Source organism: Alligator sinensis, unplaced genomic scaffold, assembly GCF_000455745.1.
Source record: "Alligator sinensis unplaced genomic scaffold, ASM45574v1 scaffold100_1, whole genome shotgun sequence".
Taxonomy (NCBI): domain Eukaryota; kingdom Metazoa; phylum Chordata; order Crocodylia; family Alligatoridae; genus Alligator; species Alligator sinensis.
This window is the reverse complement of record NW_005842193.1, coordinates 146-20,976: the sequence shown is the minus strand read 5'-3', so window position 1 is coordinate 20,976 and position 20,831 is coordinate 146. Positions and strand designations below refer to the sequence as shown.

Here is a 20,831-nt window from a genome sequence, read left to right as displayed (position 1 = left end):
CATTTAAAAATAATATTCTAGCAACTCACTGCCATTTCTTGCTTCTAATGCCCATGTTTCCTTATTAATCTGTTAGCAGAGGCAAAAGTTCCTCACATACTGGTTTTCTGTAGTAAAAAATAACAAATTCTCTGATGAAAAATCGTGAATTCTCTGACAAAACCCCCAAAATCCATTATTAAAATTAAAAGCCCCCTGCAGCACCCCCAACCCTGCTGGTGCCCCTCACACCCCCCCAGTGCATCCTTAAGCCCTGCTGGTACCCCCACTTCCCCCAAAGCCCCCCCACCCTACTGGTGCCTCTTACTGCCCCCAAAGGCCCCCCAATACTGCTGGTGCCTCTTACTCATGCCTCTTGCCCTCCACCCACAGCCCACAGAGGGCGCCCTCAGCTGCCAGAGCTATGGGGCCAAGGCCCCAAGTCTGCAGCTCCCTGCCCCCAACAGCAGGTAGCTGCAGCAGAAGCAGCATGGAGCTGACTCCCCCACTGCTGCTGCCTGCTCAGGCAGGGATGGGGCTAGCTCTTGGCTCCCCCCTAGCCCTGCCAGTGTCCCCCAGCCATGGCATGCAACCCTCCAGCCCTTCCAGAGGGGACCCCATCCCCCTGCAAGCTCCACTTACCACACAGGCCCCAGGAGAAGAGTGAGGCTGAGTTGAGCTGAGCGGAGCCATGGCTAACTGAGAGTCTCAGGCCCTGCCCTCCCTCTCCCCCTCTGGGCAGGGCTGGGGTATTCCCACCCTGTTTGCAAACAGCTTTTGCAGGCTGGAGCTCAACCAGCCTGCAGAGTTGTTTGCAAAAGCAGGGAATCCATGGGTTTCTCTGCTAAAAGAAGAAATCTGCATTTTCTCTGATAAAAGGGGGAAATCCATGGTTTTCTCCATTTTTCCGTGGGGAATGGAAAACCTGGATCCCTGTGTCATCACTCTACCCATTCCACAAGTTGCAACATGCTGGGTATTCACTAGTTTTGACTACTGAATTGTGAGCATATGAGCAGAGCTAGGAAAAAGGCAGGGCAGAGTGGCACCTTAGAGACTAACTAATTCAGAGAGACATACACTTTCTTAATCAGCTGTTTACTTCATCATGTGCCCATGAATATAGTAAATCTACTGTTGCATGGGTTAAGTCTATATACGCTAATGTCTGCTTTCAAGCAGTAGAAAAGACTCTAGCTGAACAAAGTCTAGGCCACTGGTATTTGAAAAGACCGGCTGCCTATGCACATATTAGTTCATGTTCTAATTAGAACACTCCAGCGTGGCCTCACCATCATGTGTATAAGCCCCCACACATTTTAAAATGGCTGCGGGGACATTTTATCTAGGCCTCGTCTAATGAGGTTTAGATAAAGCATCCCACAGCCATTTTTAAATGTGCAGATGCTTAATAAACATAACAGTGAGGTGTTTTAATTAGAGCAGCTCGCCAAGAACTGCTCTAATTAAAATGCGCGCCCCCCAAGCACGTGTATGGGCAGCCATTCATTTTAAAGCTAAACATTTTTAAAGCAAAGATAGCTCTGTACATGTGAAAATAAAGCATTTTTAAGTTTTCAAACATGAATGACAAATCTCAACTTCAAAAACATTATTCCTATCTAATTGCACAAAACTGGGGGACCTGTGCCTCCAGAGTTGAGTTGGAATGGTTTGTACTTTTTCTCAAAACAATCTCAATACTTAATGGTTCAAAGTTTGCTTTAGAGAAAGAGACAAGAAGATTTTTCAATCATCCTAAGACTCCATTTAAACCTCACTAATAAATTTACAAGATCTTACATCTGAATGATTTTATATTATTCATATATGATGGAACTGTGTCTTTAAGCTATTTGGTCTCTCCATTTACACTGAGAATCTTAAAACCCAACTAGATTGGCACAATATTTCATAAAAATTAAAGAACTGGATGAAACTTCAAAATGGGAACTAACTTACAGGCTATTGTAGGCTCCACCAATGTCACAATCACATGGAGAACAACCATACAAACTGTTCCCAAGTCCCCAATACCCTACCTATGAAAATAAAAGAAAATGCATTTTTTTTAATTGTAAATACTTAAAAACTTAAATTACAACTTGAAAACAATCCTACTTTGATTGGGAATATACTTTACTTGGTGAATATTTCACTGAGACAGTTACATGTGTAAAGTTATGCACGTGTGTAAATATAGTCAGGATTCAAGACAAAAGAAAAACGTATCAGTAAACTACACAATACTGTAACAAAGCTGAGTGGAATATTACTAAATAATTTATCTGACATGTTTCCCTGACTGTAAAGTATCCGCATAGTGCAATATTTTGTTTTTTTCCTTCTGTTATGTGAAAGCAGTATTGGGGCAAAGAAGTTTGGTGCCCGCGGCAAGCCCCCAGCAGCAACCCACCCTTGCCCTGCCTACAGAGCTGGCGGGAACATGCCCCCCCATGCTTGCCTGGGAGTGCGCAGAGCAGTGGGAGCTGCCCTCCCCCTGTGCCCACAACCCCCAAATGAGCCGCTAGTGGCTCCGTCCCATGCCCCACCCTAGCTGGGCAGCAACTATTGGCGCCCCTTAATTTCGGTGCCCAGGGTAGTCACCCCGCTCACTGCCCTCCCCCTTTGCTATGGCACTATTTGAAAGCATATAAACATTTCAGAGTTACTTTAACTTTAGGATAGATAAGACTTATTGTTTATCTAATGCTTGTGACTCATTACTGTTGCTAGATTGATTAGCTGTGACTGGTCAGAGAAGCCTCATGGTACAGTTCCTGCTCCTGCCAGGAGGGGTGTTCAAACAGTAAAGAAACTTAAACAGCTAGGTAGTATGTAAGCACTTACAGTTTGAACTCTCCCCATTATAAAACTCAACATTTGATTTCCACAGATATTTGCAGATGGGATTTTGTAATTTATTTTCTTTCTCTGAGTGCTGATTTCAATCAACTGGATTGCACAAGTGTTCATAAAAAGTAAACATAAAAACTCCTAATTATACATGAAGCGAGTCATTTAGATTTCCAAGTGAAGAATCATATTCTTTGCAATAGGTATCCAATCCTAACTGTTTACTATCTATGATTTCAGCAAAAACAGTACAGTAGAAATGGGCAGAAGCTGCCAAGTTTTGTTATGAGAGTGATTATTACTTATTTAACTATTTATTAGATTATGAGTAGTTTTACAAGGTGTTAGATCCATAGTCACTCAGGAGTATTCTTGTGAGGAGATGGCAATTGTCTTCCAGTCAGGTTATCTGGGACGCTGTAAAAACTGTTGGTGTCAATAATAATAATAATCTTAAGGCAGTGAAATTTTAGTGGAGTCTGCCGAGCATTTCTAATAAAGTCAACAGGGTTATAACACTTCTTGGGTCAGGTCATCTCAAGACTTGATCCTGTTCTGCTGAAATCATAGAAATTAAGGACTGGAAGGAACCTCAAAACATCATCGAGTCCAACCCCCTGCTCTGGGCAGGAATATTGCTGAGATCAACTGATTCCAGCAAGGTGTCTGTCCAGTCTCCTCTTGAAGACTTCCAAAAGCATGGACATTTCACTATTGACCTCATTAAGAGTAGGAACAGGTTGTAGAACAGAATTAAATCATAATGGGCACCCGTACAGACCAAGTTCCTCAGGCTACACTAAATCAGAATTGGTGAAGAGCCTCAGCTGGCTGCTCGTACAGTAAGGACCATTTTTACAATACATTAGATCATAGTTTCTCAAACTGTGGTACGCATACCCCTTGGGGTACGTGAGACACAGGCAGGGTGTACGTGGGTATACCAACACTCTCTCTCTCGTGCCCTCTTTTCCTCTCTAAACTATAGCAAAAAATGCAGTGTGTCATGCACTGTGCGGCACTTTAAATTCCTCAGTAATAATTTGGCATCACTGGGGTCAACCCTCCTAGCTTTGGGAAACATCACATCTAGCTCAGATACATACTTGAGTTGTGCACCCCGGGTGTAAAAGGTGGAAACCCAGATCAGACATCTGTTATATTGCAGCCTTATATACACAGCCCTTCTTGCAATTTATAGCACATATTAGTCTGTAAATATAAAATCCCCTGGAAAATTGAGTGTTGGGGTACCTATTAAAATTTTCAGAAGTTGCTACTTAAAAGGTTGAGAAACCTGCTATCTGCTATTTCCACTCAGAATTGTTCTGTATTCGCAGAACAAGGAGAAAGGAGATAAAAGAGGGGAAAGAGCTTAGAAAGCATGTGATAGAAGATACTGTATGAAGCAAACATGGAAGTCTGCTGAATACATACAACGCATTCTTCACAATGTTGCCCAGTGGTGAACCACTGGCAGAGGCACTCTCCAGTCACTGGGTCACAGATTGACAAAGACAAACTACCAAAAGGATTACAGTTGCAGGCTGTAAGGAAACAGGACCACCTCTGTTAGTGCCATTGCCAAAAAGCAATCCTACATTTACATTTGCAGTGAATTCACAAATAACCACTGCTCTCTGCTGTCTGGAGATCACAATGCAGAACAACACCTGCTGAATTCAGTTAGCCCTTAGCAGACTGGTTATTCCTTAGGGATGGATAATTTTCTTCAGGTATTTTGGTGGGAGTGATATCAGGAAGTGCTCTGCTGGGGCGCAAAGGATGGCTGGCAAGCAGATCAGACTCTAGGAAGAAGTTCTGTAAGGATTTCTGCTATGGTCCTGCATTGTACTTCAACCCACACATTATTATTTTCATTTTTGCTAAGATGATCCTCTACCTACTTAACAAATATTTACAATAAAGATAATAAGTGCAAACATGTCACAAAAATCAGACAGTGCTTGAGGTGAAGGGCACATAATTTTCTTTAAAACTGTCAAAGAAATCACTGGCTGAAAGCTCTCAAGAGTAGTGCACACAGCAGCCTGTCCACTCTGACACCCAGTGTACCATCTCTGGAATACACTTGCTCTGTAACAACAGAAGGGCCCTGAATCATTCCTCAAGGAGCCTTCTCACATAGCAGGGCAGACCTTGCTTGTTTGGCATCTGCTCCAGTTTGATGTACATAGAATTTATGTTAACTGGATTTTTTAACCCTATACCTTAAAAATATGAACAGAATATTCTGCAATAGATCTGGGGGACATAGGCTTGCCTCCTTGGTAGATGACTTCAAAATTCTTTTGAAAAAGTAACCCAGGTCATGACTTTGCAAGAGGTGACATAAGGTGCTTGCAGTGTGCATTTGTCTGCATCATTAACCATAAAAATGACAGCTAAACATTGCAACTTTGGACAACAAAATTGTTGCCAGCCAGGAAGGAAATACATTGCCAGAAAGGTGCTAGACACTGCACTCATAAAACCCATCTACTCTATGTCTGATTCTCAGTAGACTCTTTTATGATGACCAAGACATCCTTTGCCTTATTTTTTGTATAAGAAACATAATTCTAATCACCTATTTAGAAGCCGTTCTACTTCAAATAAAAAATTGCACAGATTGTTTGAGGTACTCTGTTTAGTAAATCGCTAGTGTATTTCCAGTCCTGCTCCTCTTTGTTTCAGATACTGCACCAATCACATTGCCTGGAAATGAAGTTTAAAGTAGGCAATATGTATGTCATTTTTAACTACCTCTCGTGGTTAGAAACTAAGTTTTGAAAGAAAAAGATGGTAGTTCACACACACTGACAGCCCAGAGGATTGCCGCTGCTCAGCCCATAGTAGTTTGGCTTGCACTTGTCACAACGGACTCCTTCAACATTCTCCTTGCAAAGGCATCGACCAGCAAGACTTCCAAGAGTGCGGTCTGTGTGGCTTTCACACCGTCCACTGTATAATGTACCTTCTGGGTCACAGTCACAGGCTACAAACACAAACAGAAACATGCAAAGAATAACTTCAGGCATAAGAATCTATATACACATTATATCATTGCCATTAATTAAATATTCGTATTCTGACAGTGCCTAGACACTTTAATCAAGACAGGATCTGCATTATGTGAAACACTGTACAAGCAAAGCCCCTAGTTAAGAATTCTGTGAAGGGCTTTCAGACAATGCACCCTGATGTGGGAGGTACTCTGGCCTTGAGGAGAGACACAGTAGGTGCATCTACACATGCATTTGCTGCAGCACCAGTTTAGTCACAAGTAAATTACTCGAGAATAAATGGTACCAGGCAGATGTCTACATATGTAAGGAAGCACCAATCCGGTCCCGTTTCCTGGGGCCCTGGAATAGGCACCTGCTGCTAGCAGGGGGGACTCCAGGCTCCAGCTGCAACTGCCAGCAGCTGGCAGCCCTGTTCAAAAGCCCAACCCGCTTGCTGCTCTCTGGCCAGCCACTTCCCCGGCCAGAAGCAGGATGCACAGTGGCAGCACTCTCCTCAACAACTCTGCTTCCCCAACCCATGGCTGTTTCTGCCCCTGGCAGCAACGGTCAGTGTCCCCCACTTCTGTTGGCCACTGCATTGGCCCTGATGACCTACCACACTGACTACTGCCTGGCCCACAGCAATCTCACCCCTCCAGCTCCCCCACATGCAGCAACTGTCTGTATCTGCCCACCAACCATGCGCCATCCCAGGGCTGCTGCCATGCACCTGGACCTCGCCTGGCTGGCTGGACCCTGCCAGGGACACCAACAGGCTCCAAGATGCCACTGCTGGGGCCACCCTCGCCCTCCTGGGCCTCCAGCCCCATTGCCTCTGGGCCTGCCAAGCCACCCAGGACTGGTGGCAGCACATTGTCCAGCACACCTGGCAGTGACTGGAGGCCTTCAGGATGGCTTGGGCCACCTTCGGGGATTTCCCAGAGCGCCCGCCCCCAGCCACATCTGGAGTGGCAGGACACCGCCTTGCAGCCGCCCTTCCCTGCAGACACCTGGCTGGCCCTAGCCCTGCTCAAGCTGGCTATGCCCGCTTGCTTGCAGTATGTTGGCCACCTGTTTGGCATGGGCAAGGCCACTGCTGGGGGCACCATCCTGGAGGTGTGCGGCACCCTCCAGGACATGCTGGGGGACACCGTGCTCCACGTACATGACCCCCTGGTGGTGGTAGCAGGGTTCCATGCCCTGGGATTCCTCCACTGCATCGAGACCCTGGACAGGACCCATATCCCTGTCACTGCCCACCCCATGGAGACCACCCCTATTACAGACAGAGGGGCTTTCACTCTGTGGTGCTCCAGGCCATCGTAGACCAAAGTGCCTTCATTCACATGAGTGCCTGCTGGCAGGCAGTGCCCATGATGTCCATGTGTTCTGAAACTCCAGCCTGCTGGACCTGGTGAAGAGTGGGTACTTTGCACCGGGGGGGGGGTGCCAGACCTGCAGCTGGGTGGTATGGTGGTCCCACCCCTCCTCATCAGGGACCCCACCTACCTGCTCCTGCCCTGGCTCATGCAGGCCTACAATGGCCACTTGGATCCCACCAGGCCCACTTTAACAGCTGCCTGGGCCAGACCCATGCCCTGGTGGAGTGTGCATTCAGGTGCTACAAAGGCCACTGGTGCACCCTCACTGCCCATGTTAAGTTTGCTGAGGACCACCTCCCCTGGGTCACTGTCACAGCCTGCATGCTGCATAACATCTGTGAGTCCCAGAGAGAGCTCTTCCATGAGGGCTGGGTGGAGGAGTAATGGGAAGCAGAGGATGCCTAGCAGCAGGAGTGCCACCTGTGGTGGCAGTGGCAGGGGCCCGCCCCCCCCCCCCCCAGGGCCCCAGCCCAGCCACACACTCACCAGGAGGGGCCAGGGCACTGGATGCAGGAGACACTGGCCGACCACCTCCTCCAGCACTCTGTGCTCTAAGCTACCTGCACTGCCACCCAGGGACCCCCCGCCCCCTCTGCCCCCCCCCAGCACCACACTCACTGCAGACACATCTCAGAAGAACAAGATTTATTTCCCTCACCTCCCCCACCTCTCCCCAACAGAGTCCCCCTCCCCGCTCAACAAACAGATCCCCTCTACCACTTACCCTACCTACCACAATAAAAAACCTTCCTCCCCTGAAAACTATGTACAATGTTATTTGTGTGCCATCCTGGCCTGCCTCCCCAACCCCGTTCCCAGAGCAGGACAGGACAGGCTCCTGGCAGCACCTGCTGCCACAGTTCCAAGCACAGTTTCCCTCCCCGCCTCTCACAGGCCAACCGCTCTGCTGCGCTGCCACCCAGCCCACCGTGCCCAGGCTCGGGGCAGTGCAGGCCTCCCAGGCAACTGGAACAAGGAGCCACCTGTGCTCTTGCCCTCCCTGCAGAGGTATTCTCTGGGGAGGTGCCAGCCACTCCCCATGGCGCTTCTGTGCCCTGAGTGTGTGTCCCAGGCAGTGTGCAAGGAGTTGTTCATGCAGACCAAGGGGTGCCCAACCCACTATGCCCTACTGCTGCTGATGGCCATGGTGCCTCAGGTACATTTGTCCACCTGGCATGGAACCCTGAGATACGGTGCTGGCAACCCACTGTGCCCGCAAGGCTTTGACCTTTATGCGGCCCTGCTGTACAGACCAGTTGTGCCTACACTCCCACATCTGACCTGACAGCCCCTCATAGACATGGGTGTTGGAGTGCCTGCCCTGCTCAATCTGGCACTGCACCTTCGCCTTGCCCCACAATACCACAAGTTCACCAGTCTCCTCCTGCAACCAGTTGGGGCCCCAGGTGGCAGGCATGGGCGCGGGCATGGGTGTTAGTGAGGATGTCGCTATCAGGGGTCCCATGCCACCTCTCCGGGCCTCTGCGTGTCTGTCCCTGTGCTGCCAGGCCTGGGCAGCTGCCCACAGAGCCCAGCGGAGGGGCCTGGTGTGGCACTGACTGCTACGCGGCTGAGGCAATGCCCTGCAGCACTTGCAGGCTCAGGGCAGGCTGCTGGGGGTGAGGTGTGGCCAGATGGAGTTGGCCCTGGTAACCATAAGCTGCCTGCAGCTGGGCCTGGCTGGAGCCTGCAGCAGCCTGCAGGCCTGGATGGCACAGGCCTGGCAGGTGTGCAGCAGTGCAGTGCTTTGCAGGAGCACCACGGTGCAGGCAGGCTGGTGAGGCTAGCCTGCGGCTTGCCCAGGTGGACACAGGACCTGGAGTCACCTCAGGCTGCCTGCTGGTGTGCCCCAGGGTTCAAAATGCCCACAGGCTTTAAAAAGCCTGAGGCAGGAGCTGCTATAGAGGTAGGGCTGACCTGGAAGCAAATTTGCTCCCAGGTTGCATCTATGCATGCATTATTGCATAGTAACTAATTGTGAGTAAATTTGATACCTGCATTTGCAGATATCAAATTTACTCATGATTAGGGGTTTTTACTGTGCAGTAAGCACGCACACATGTAGACGCACACACTTACTGCACAGTAAACTATGCTACTGCTCAGTTTAGCATCTTGCGTGGATGCCCAGTTTCCTCCAATAATTTTTGTGAGGAAGGATGAGTAATGTGCACCTTATAGAACATTATAGAACAACTCATATATATATACATACACATATATATACATATATTTTGTTCACTTAGTTTCAGTATGTATATATATATATATATATATACACACACACACACACACACACACACATATCGTATACATATATCATAGTATAAGCTTTAGAGAACCCAAGCTCACTTCATCAGATGCTGTCTCTACCTCTCTATTTATAGCTGCCCATATTTGTGATGATTTGCTGCACAATGGACAATTTTCTTATGGATTTCATTGCTGAAGTATGATGAGCTATAGCTGAAATTAAGTGAACAGAAGAAGATGTATTAAAAATACACTGGTCTAACTTCTTTTGAGTTAGGTTACTATTTTTACAGCTGCATAGAAAATTAACTGAACTGATAAAAAAGAGTTTGGAAAGAGTAGAGATAACTGAAGCTGTTTAATTTTGAACCAATCCCTATGAGAAAACAGTGACCTTACGGAGGCATGCATGAGGGTCAGAAATCATTCTGAGTGGGTCCTGGTAAAAGAAAGGTTTGCACTGGTCACAATGTTGTCCCATGGTATTGTGCTGACAGTCATCACAGACGCCGCCACTGATGCCATGATTAGCTAGGTACACTGCCATCTCAAAATGGCATCTGTCAGAATGGCCATTGCAATCACATTCTGAAAGAGAACACAGTGGTATAATTGTAGTTATCAGTAGATTACACTAATGTCTCAATGCCCTGAACAGGACTAGGGCCTGAACAGGAACAATGAGTGCCTATACACATGCAGTGTATAAGTGTATCAGTGTTCCCACACTGAAAAATGGCAGCAGGGGTGCTTTAACTAAAGTTCATTTGACAAGCTTCAGTTAAAGTGCTCCTGCCGCCATTTTTCAGTACAGAGATGCTGATACACGTGACACTTTGGGCACTTTAATTAGAACTCCCAGAGCAGATCTATGAACACCCATTGTGCCTAGTGATGCAAGTTAGTGGCTCTACCAGGTTCAGGGGGAGTTCTCACTTGCATTTAGTTAAGGTTGTATATTTACAATTGTGGGACTGGAGCCTAATTAAGGACAAGATGGAATAAATAAATGTGGCAACAGCAGGGCAAAGGGATGGTAAAAACAGCCCATTCACTTGATTAGATAAGTTAGCAATTTCCAGCATGGATGGTTGTGAATAATTTTGAACTATTTTTTGAATGAGGATGCACAATTTAAAATGTAGAACAATTAATCAGCATAAGCATCCACTGACTGTTATGACAGCAGCATACAAGAATCAAAGTACTAGAGGCAGAGTTACTCCTGATTTTATAATGTGTAATGTAATGTTGACCCCAATTACAGAGAGACCATAATTGTTTCAGTCTCTCTCAAACATGTTCAGGGACAGAGGGAAATTGAAAAAAATCAGAAGATAGACAAAAATAGCATCTTTTTAGACAAAGTTATTTGGTTCCAGTCTCACAATTTTGGGGGTATTACTCATGATTTTGGACTTCTGAATCTGTCAGTGCTGTGTAAGCATCACTGATCACTCGTCATTCTATTTTGAATACAGACACAAATATTTTCTCCTTGATTCATCCTGGACAGAGCAGAGCACCCTGAATAAAGCAGAACTATTCTATCCCATGACCTTATGTCAGGTAATTACCCCCCAACAGCAAAACTGGGTCCTAAGTTTCCATAAGTATAAAGATTGTGCTGTAAATAACAAAGCTCCACTGAAGTCAAGCTTACAGTAATGGAAGACCTGTCCCAATTCGTGCAATGCATGTTCTTTTATTCGAGATGTTTCCTGGTGCTTTATTCTTTCCTTCATCTATTAGTTTATACATAAATTGCCTGATTCTGATTTCAAGCAGTTTCACCAGTGTAAACACTCATTGGAGTTACTCATTATTTTCACTGATGTAACCAATCTTAGGAACAGACACAAAACAGGTGCAGACAGAAGTGACAATTTTTACCCGATCCAGCCACAGAAAGTGGTCTATAGCTGTGACCAAATATAAGTGCATGGCTGCAGAGAGCTTAAAAATGGCCAATTGGGTGAAAATCTGACCCCTCATTACATGAAGTATCAGATAAAGACATTTCAAAATGTAGCATCTTCTGTAACTTGTGTCTGCACTGCCTCCCAGTCTGTCGCTGTTTTCAGAATGGGAGGGGGAAAAGGGAACAGAAGGAGTTCAGTTTGGGGGTTTTTCAAGGTGGGGGCCCCAATTCACCCACCCCACCCTTCAGCACCAGCTGGGGAGCCCCAAGAAAAAGCTCCCTCTGCCCGCCCCCCCACCCCATTCTGAAAACAGTGAGCACTGGCAGACCCCTGGCTATTGCTATGAGAACCCAGTTACAGGCTCCCAGCCCACAGCTAGATTCCCCTCCCCACTGGAACCAACAGTGAACTTCTGTTTGGTCTGGGGTAACGTTGTAACTCAGAATGCTTTGCAGAAATTATTCCGAGTTACAGGTGGGAGCTGCACTTCTGTCTGCACCTTAGCGATCATAGCTCAGGTGCAGAACACACTCTGGCTCTTTATGTCACTTGAGAAGCACAAAGGAGCTAAAGTGTCCTGGTGAATCTGTTCCAGAATTTCTTAGATCTTTTTTGTTCAGCACCATGTTTCTGTGCATCTGAAGACCAGTTAGAATTTTGTCAATAATTTAGTGAAAAAAATATACCCCAGGGCTTGGACAAATGCTCACTTGGAAGAGCTTCAAAAGGAGAGGGGAGCTACAGCTTGGGAGCAGACAGCAGCTGCTATGCTGCTTGTCTATATTTTTATTGGTAAAAAGTGTTGTGCACTAACTGACAAATAATCCTTTTTATCGCCATTGCCTTTTTCTATTCACTTTCCTTTGACTCTTTATGGAAAATAGGAATTTGAAAGAGCTCATCTTCCCTGAGAGCCACATAAATGCTGCTTTGTCATCAGGAGAGATATTGGTGTAGATACAGTGCTTCTTTCACACTCTATCACTGGCATTTCAGTCTCTTTAGGGCCCTCCATTATGCTGGATTTAAGAGTGAGAAATGAGCCCCCACAAAAGTATTGTTCCTCTTTTAGGCAACACTCTGGAACTGTACTATGTCAGCCACCCCTTTGTTGAAAATTAAGAATAAAATTTTCAGGCACGTTTGCAAGAATTATCCTGTGATCCTTCCGCTGGCCTCCAGGGAGCATCATTGTAGAATTCTTTACACCTCTCACAGGACAAGCCATCAGTGTTGTGCTGGCAGATACATCTACCATGAACCTGCAGTATATTGGAAAAAAAGCACATTTTCTTTAATCCAGTGGCTTTGTGCCATTTACAGGGGGAATGTATCCTGCCCTCCCATTCCGTACATTTTTTTCTTTCACAAAGAATAATAATATATCAGTATTTTCTTTCTGCAAGCAGAAAACCTCCACAGTGCTGGAATCAGATCAGGTTGCTTCCATCTGCATCTCAGATGGAAAACTTTTATATGTAAATTATGCAACCCTATATTCCTGGTGTTTATTTTGCCTCCAGAAAGTTACAGATTTAGACTGACTTTCCCTTCCCTGAAGATGCAAACTTTAAATCTACAAATTTGTCATTTGTCTTTAGCAGAATTCCCAAATTAAATCATGCAATCCTTCCATATATTGTTTACTGCTTGCACAGTTCAGTGTACTTATATGTGCTGGGTACATTCCCCTCTAAATGCTATAAAACAACATATGCCATATAAATATGCTGTGTAAAAATAGCTAAGTGACATTAGGCTTATACTATGCCAGCAAAAGCAGGAAAATTTAGAGCCCTCTGGCTCCCTCAGCTGACACAAACAATTCTCAGTTACTTGAACAAGAGACTTGGACAATAACTAACCAATTTTAGAATAATGAAACAAATGTTAAGAAATATACTGCTACTGACAGAAAATGAGTCTTAGACACTTTAATATAAAGTATAACATATCAAGGAAAAATACTCTTTCTAAACATGGAAGTAGATAAAATTATGTTCCTGAATTGGTGGACAATTTATTTTTCACAAATTTTGTTCTGTCAAATGTGGACCCACAGGATTTTTCTTTTGCCAAAATCTCTTTTTAAGTTGTTGGTTTCCAAGAAGCCCTATTAGAGTTAGAGAACATGCTCAATAAAAGAGCCATTTGAGTCTGCACACAGCACAGGCTATTTATTGAATTATGTTTGCACCATTACAGGTCTGGTATTCCATACTACTATCAACAGGTTCTGTGACAGCTATTTTAGAAAGACTGCTTTAATGCCAAAAGTAGCCAGATACTGATCTCCTTTACAATGAAGCAGGGCTGTCCAGCTGGTGGCCTGTGGGTTACATATGGCTCATGAGGGCCAGTAAGTGGCCTGTAGGCTACATGCAGCCTGCAAACAGTCAAAAGGCAGCCTGTGGGCCCCAGTGGCCACATCTCCTGCTGTTGTGTGGTGGGAAAGGGTCTGGAGATTCACATGCTGCCAGTGTACTGGTGGGGCCTCCCTTCCATAGCATGCAGCCTGTGCAGTCCGTGGCTCCAGGGCTGTACACTAGTGCTGGGTGCAGCCCCTCGCTGTGCTTAAATTGGACAGCCCTGCCCTGAATAATCTGGTCAAGTGTTTTTATCAAAGAGATAATGTTAAAATCCTTTAATCCTTAAATTGTAAATTATCAGCTCATGTATAGCTTTAAAAAACTGCCACATTGGGAATCTCCTTCTATAAAACTTACCATTCCAGGCTGATGGAAAACATCTCCTCGTAGTTTCTGCACTGGACTGCACTGGCTAGCATGTCCATTGCAAAAGCAGCTTCCATGGACAACCATTTCATAAACTGCATAATAATATTTTTCAAGGGGATCATGTTGCCTTCTTCCAAGTAAAGTATCTCCTAGGGTATGGAGTTTCGTGAAATTGATTCGCAGATTTGTTAAGGTGATGAGTTCTGTGATTTGAGAAAGAAATCAAAAGCCAAAATTATCTTAAATTCTGTTCATTTGGGACTATCTAGGGTCAAATCCTCAACTGGTATAAATCATCAATGTGCCCTTTGTGCACCAGGCAAAAAATCCACCATGCCAAAGGAATCTACACAGGTGGAAGAGCTTGGTAGACCTCCTGACCCAGGTCAGTAGTGTAACTAAAGGTGGACAACAGGGGCAGTGGCAATGTGTAGGGGGTGTGTGTGTACCCCGAGAGCACTGGTGCACTCCCTGACCAGCTGTGCTTGCCTCTTAGGTGACGGGCAGGGAGGGCAAGTGGGAGTGCCGGTGCCCCCCTGCAAGTGCCAGCCAGGAAGCAGCCGCAGTGATTGGCTGTCTTGTGATCAGCCATGGGAGAACACCCCCCCCGTCGGTGAGATTGGCCGCAGGGGGACCCTCCCTGGTCGGTGGGATTGGTCATGGGGGATCACCCTCCCACCCCGTCAGTGAGATTGGCCCCAGTCACTGACTGGTCACTGGGGGGGCATGTACCCCCCCTGACTAAGGCACCAGTTGCCCATGAATAGAGGCATGAGCCTCAGATTTAGATAGGGCACAGGAACCTCAGCCACTGTTGGCTTGGCCACTGATGCTACTACCCAGGACACAGAATCTGGTTGTTTCACAGTGGTGGCACATAGGGGGTGCACAGGGGTGCACGTACACCCCCCAAAAGTGCTGGTGCACCCCCTGACAGCAGCATTCCTGGGTATGGGGGGCAGGTAAGAGTGCTGGTGCCCCTCCTGAGAGCGCCAGCTGGGGAGTGCGCCAGGAGAAGCGGTCCCCCTGCGGCCGATCCTGCTGACCCAGAAGTGCCTGTGGCACACCCGGAAGTGCCAGCCACTGCCAGTTGTGGATCGGCAGGATCGGGCTTGGGGATCCTTATCTCTGGCCTGTGGGATTGGTCGTGGGGGACCACCCCCAGTCACTGAGTGTCTGCTGGGGGGGCAAGGGCGGGGGACTCAGGAGGCACCAGTTGCCAATGTTGTTTCTCTTCTGATCCTGATCCTTAAACATGTTTCAGTGCTAAAATTCCATCTATCCTGATATGTACCAGCCAAAGATCTGTACCATTTAACACGTATACCAAGGATATCAAAGATATGGCCCACATGTGCTGCCCCTAGTGCTGCCTGTGGATTTCGGAATTGACTCACAGGCAGCATGTGGGGTGAGGCCGGAGGGCCCTGTGCACTGCACATGGTGCCTACTCTGGCCGCTCTGGGACTGTGCCTTGGAGCAGCTACCACGTGTAGCACATGGCCCTAGAGTGGTGGAGTGGCCACTGTGTGCAGCATAGTCCCAGAGTGGCCAGAGTAGGACCATGTTGCACACAATGCCCTTTCTGGCTATTCCAGGACATGGACTGGATCTAGCAAGTAGGGCCAGTCTGTGCATCCAATCCTGCCTGCAGACTGGTTCTGCACTACTCATCCAGCCTGCAGGATACCTCTGACGTAGATACCTCTGACGTAGACCAAACAAAATTGACTACGTGTTTGTGAGAACAACCAAATTATTCATACCCTGGATATATGGCACATAAGGGTTTTCTATTTCAAAGCTGGGATCCAAAGCTTTCAAGACAACCTGTAAAAACAAATAAATATATATATATACACATAAGCTTGCTAAGAACTTTTTTCCAACTACACAGTTGGTCTAATAAAAGATACCACATCTACTCAAAGAACCTTGGCTACCTATATATATATATGGCTCAGCAGAGATTTATAATGAGCCAAAATCTTTTGACAGGAGAAGCTTATGATTTAAAGTAGAAGAAAGAAAAGCAAACCCTTAATATCAAAATTATGCTTAGTGGTCATCTTTTCATCACACATCTGTGTAACCCTATTGATGTCAACCCTTTTACAGCCCTCATTTACAAACAGTGTAAATGAGAGGAGAATTAGATACGGTGAATACGATGTAGCTGGTTGACATCACAGTATAATCTGAACTAAAACAAGCATAGACACAGAGCACTACCTCGCCTTCAGTGGAAGGCTCAATGTCTGAATATCTTGAATCACAGACAATATCCCTCACTCCTCTTGCTGGACCGGAAGGGATGTTAGGGAAAGCAGCAGCACAGTCTTGGGCAAAGTACCGAAAGGCTTTCCAGGTCTGACCAGAATCTGTGGAACGCTCCACCAGCATTGCTGCAGGCCGGAAGGTCTGTAAGAAACATTAGTTCAAAAACCTCTTTAAATGGTCTTTTGTAACAAGTTTGAGATATAGCTTATTTTAAGCTGCAGTGAAGGACGATGAGAATTCCTTGCCCAGGGACTTGTAGGTCTATTAGCTGACTATGCTTGCTACTGGATTCTTTGAAGAAGAGTGCTAGATATTAATTGAAGTGTATAACAAACAGATTTGTCAACTAAACTCTCAGTGAAAATGAATTGTCAGTATTCTTCAAAAATGTGAGCAATATTAAGTATGCAATTTTAGTTCACAGAAATAGGTGCCCTCTGGAAACAATAGTATGTCAGTTAGTAATTAAAGACCATAACATAATATATACTCGCACAAAGACCAAATTTAAGCTTAATGAGCATTCTCATTCTTAATAAGTATTTAGGTATTTCCTAAATTTTGAATGCATGATATAGCAACCTCAATGTTGTTTAAATGCAGGCAGTCCTTGACTTACAACGTTTCGAGTTACAACGTTTTGCACTTACAACATTTATAAACTGACACGCTGTTTCAACTTTGACGTCAGTTTTGACTTTACAACCCTTGATCTGATGTGATGCCATGCCAGTGAACAAGTTCACTGTGTCACCCATCTCCCTGGAGAACATCTGTGCAAACTTCCTTGGACACTTTCTTTAAGAAAGCAGACAAGACTCCAGAAGAACCTGCAGCCAAGACTCCTGAGAAGACTCCAGCCAAGAGCCCTTCAAAAAGTCCAGCAAAGTCACCTCAAAGAAGTCCTTCCAAATCAATGTGATTGCTATTTACAATACAAATACATTAATGTAACTATATTACTCATCTATAATTGATTGAGTACAAAATTCTGTGGTATTTTTGGTGAAAATAGGGTATCAGGCCTTGGGCCAGGAACCAATCCCCCATTTATAACATTTTTTCTCATGAGAAAATTGGTTCCAAGTTACAACGTTTCGACTTGAGACGCAGTTTTCAGGAACCAATTGTCGTAAGTCTGAGGACTGCCTGTATTGTTAATTTTTTTAAATGTAATTATTGCATATAGTCATGGGAAGATTCAAGTAAAATATCTATACAGAATACCTTAAATGTCAGTATAAGATGGCTGAACTGGAATAAGGTTTCTAGATCTAGTCTGATGCTGACAAGATCGATGCCTGAAAATACATTAAAAACAAGGTGAAGGTCAGCAATGTGAATTGAGTCCTTCCTTCCTTAGTATAGAGACTTTAAAAGTCTGAATATAAACCATACAACACTTTCCCAGGTCCAGATTCAGCGCTCAGGTGTCTGCATTGATTAGAATGGTCACCACATGCATATATGAAGGTCCACTGTTTCTGCAGAGAATTTCAAGCTGCTCTTTCCTGATGCAGATCTCAATGCTTATGTCTTTCTTTGGAGTGATTGCATCCTCCAAATCAGCCACCCTTGTGTGTACAGAACTGAAATCCTTATGCACCATATTATTATTGCCAGTATTATGATATTACCAGAACCCAGGGCTCCCTCCTCCAAGCTGAATGCCTTAATTGCTAGGTTACAAAGTCAGGTTCCCTCTTGGACTCTGCCCCTCAGGCCCCATGAATCTCTTTAGTGGGGCATGGACATTTTAACAGGACGGGTAGAGAGTGTCCCTTTGGTTTAGTTTATAGCTTAGTATCTCCAAGAAGTGAAAGAAGTGGATTTGAACCCTTCCTCAGGCTGAAGGCCTAGAACCCAGGTCTTTTCTATCCTTGACACACTTAGCAATTATATAAAAGGTGGGGGCACCATTGTCATTTTAAAAAAAGAATATAGCTATTATTGCATTCTGTGAGGGGCCCAATCCTACTGGTACATGTTAGGTGTGCTTGGAATACACCTACCAGATATGAACCCTCAGAGGTCTTAGGGCTAGTCAATGTTGCCATTGGGTGGTGGGTCCTTGTGATGACGGTCATCTGAGAACATCCTGTCTACCTGCTTCCAAAGACACATTCTGAACCCATCAGTAAAGCTGCTCTGGGCTTGCCCATCTATGCCCACTTGCAGGCCCTCAGTGTCTGGCACGTCTCAGAGCAGGCATTGGGAATGAACCAGGACAGCTTCACTTCCAGATTGAGAATGAGCATGTGCATTAGTAGTGGGTGGGTGGTGCTTGGTCCTGTCCTCACCATGCTGCCACTGCCACACTACAGACAAGGCCCTAGTCAATACTTGGCCAAGTTTCTGGCCCCCGGTGGACTTGAGTGGGAGTTGGGTAACACTAACAACTTAAGCCAGGGTATTTCTGAGCATGATCCACAGAAGCAGAACTGAAACTGCCTGCTGTAAGCAACAGGGTTAGGCAATAGGACTGTGCGAAGCTACTGTCCCTGATTTGATTCAGTGGAGATTCGGCCCAATTCAGTGGCTGAATCTCTGAATCCGAATTGAATCAGAGGACCCTTTAATCTCTCCAAATCAAATAGGAACCCTCTGAATCGATTTGGAGAGATTCGGAAAGATTTGGTGATTCAGACATAGACGCAGCTTTCAATGTTTTTTCTACTTACCTCTAGGTAGCAGGTGGCTTGTGAATGCTGCAATGTTGGGGCATATTGAATGTCCCACAGAAGCATGGGGGGCTCCCCAGTGCACTTGGCAGCAGAACCGGAACTGGACCAGAAGCATTTCTGGTCCACGTCTGGGGTCGCTGCCAAGCACATGGAGGGCTCCCCCGGCTGTACTCCTGTGGGACGCTCCCTGCCACAGCACTGCAGTGTTCACAAGCTGTGCTGGTACGTTGAGGTATGTAGGAAAAACATTTAAAGCTGTGTCTATGTCCGAATCGCTGATTCTCTGAATCAGCTTCAAATCTTCAGATCCGGATTCAGCCGAATCAAACCAGGGACAGTGATCTGAATCAATGAATCGAATCACTGCCCCTATTCGGACTGAATCTGAATTGAATAGGGCTTGCTTTGCAAACCTCTATTAGGCAACAACTGAGCGCTGGGAATGAGCTGGGGTTGTTCAGATCACAAATTTGGAGTCAGGTGTCTAAAGTCCTATTTCAGTTCTGGCATTAGAACTAGAACCACTACTGTGGTTTATACAGCTGTATTAGTATAACTTCTGTCGCACCAACAGGCTTCATTAAAAGCAGATGAACACATATTTCCACAGTAAGCAGGTAATTAAATCCCGCTTCAGTTCCTTTTGTTCAACTGTACATTCAAGGTATTGTATTTAGAACTTGTCTGTTGATAAATCAGCTCTTTTTTAAAAAACATTTCAAATTCTGCACTGTTACAAATCACTATACCTTTTGATTCAATACTGTATGATCAGAGAAAAGAAAGTGTACACAGCACTGTCTCAAGGATTCATAAAATGATGCTTATGAATGATGATTAAAGTAAGCTACACTAAACAAAAAAAAAAGAATATTTCTTCAAGGTAACCTACCATTTTCTGATTGCCACCATTTTTTTTTCCTGTCTGGTTCGAAAGTTGTGATGACATTTTCAATTCTGTGACTGTTCAGCTGCGTGTAGGGGTTATAAGGGTATTTGGAATCGCAGAGGAAGCATTTCTGTTCACCCTAGAAAACAATAATAGTAAAAGGGTACACCTCTTGTCAAACCTGCCCTGGACAGGTGTCCTGCCCCACTGGCCACCTTCTTGGCCACCATCCTGGAACTGGAAGTCCTGCCTCCTACCCCCTGACATTTGCCACTGACAGTTCCACCCCTTGCCGTGGAAGCGCCCCCTTTGGAGGGGGTCACCATCTTGATCACCATCTTGGAATCAGAAGTCCTCTTCTGATAGCTCCACCCACATAACCCTGAACCCTCCCCCCCACCTTACTGCCATGTTGGCTGACATGTTCATCACCATCTTGGCTACCATATTGGTCCTAAAAGCCCCTGCCTCATCACATAATCTTTGATCCCAGTAGTTCCACTGACATGAGCCCAAAACCTGCCCCCTTGCTGCCATGTTGGCCTCCATGTTGGTTGCCATCTTGACTGCCATTTTGGTTCCAGAAGCCTCTGCCCTGTCACATGGTCCATGGCCCCAGAAGTTTCACCCACATTACCCTGAAATCTGCCCCTCTTGCTGCCAAGTTCCCTGCCAAGCCCCTGCACTGTCACATGATCCATGATACCAGAAGTTCCACCCACATGACCCCAAAACCCATCTCCCTTGCTGCCATATTGGTCACCATATTGGTGGCCATGTTGGCTGCTATGTTGGTCCCAGAAGCCTCTGCCCCATCATATGGTCTGTGGCACTGGAAGC

General features: G+C 45.8%; 1 protein-coding gene across 1 annotated transcript in view; it reads right to left on the bottom strand.

The window, feature by feature from the left end:
• Window positions 1-20,564, bottom strand: part of LAMB4 (laminin subunit beta 4) — a 72,707-nt gene extending 52,143 nt beyond the window's left edge. Inside the window, exons 1-12 of the mRNA XM_025207399.1 lie at window positions 20,397-20,564; window positions 19,995-20,130; window positions 17,646-17,719; window positions 16,371-16,559; window positions 15,905-15,968; window positions 14,127-14,341; window positions 12,542-12,662; window positions 9,878-10,066; window positions 5,654-5,833; window positions 4,273-4,382; window positions 2,830-2,934; window positions 1,942-2,021 (exon numbers count right to left, since the gene is read on the bottom strand). Coding sequence (XP_025063184.1) covers window positions 1,942-2,021; window positions 2,830-2,934; window positions 4,273-4,382; window positions 5,654-5,833; window positions 9,878-10,066; window positions 12,542-12,662; window positions 14,127-14,341; window positions 15,905-15,968; window positions 16,371-16,559; window positions 17,646-17,719; window positions 19,995-20,130; window positions 20,397-20,564 — 1,631 coding nt within the window. The remainder of the gene's footprint in view (window positions 1-1,941; window positions 2,022-2,829; window positions 2,935-4,272; window positions 4,383-5,653; window positions 5,834-9,877; window positions 10,067-12,541; window positions 12,663-14,126; window positions 14,342-15,904; window positions 15,969-16,370; window positions 16,560-17,645; window positions 17,720-19,994; window positions 20,131-20,396) is intronic.
• Window positions 20,565-20,831: the final 267 nt, after the last annotated feature.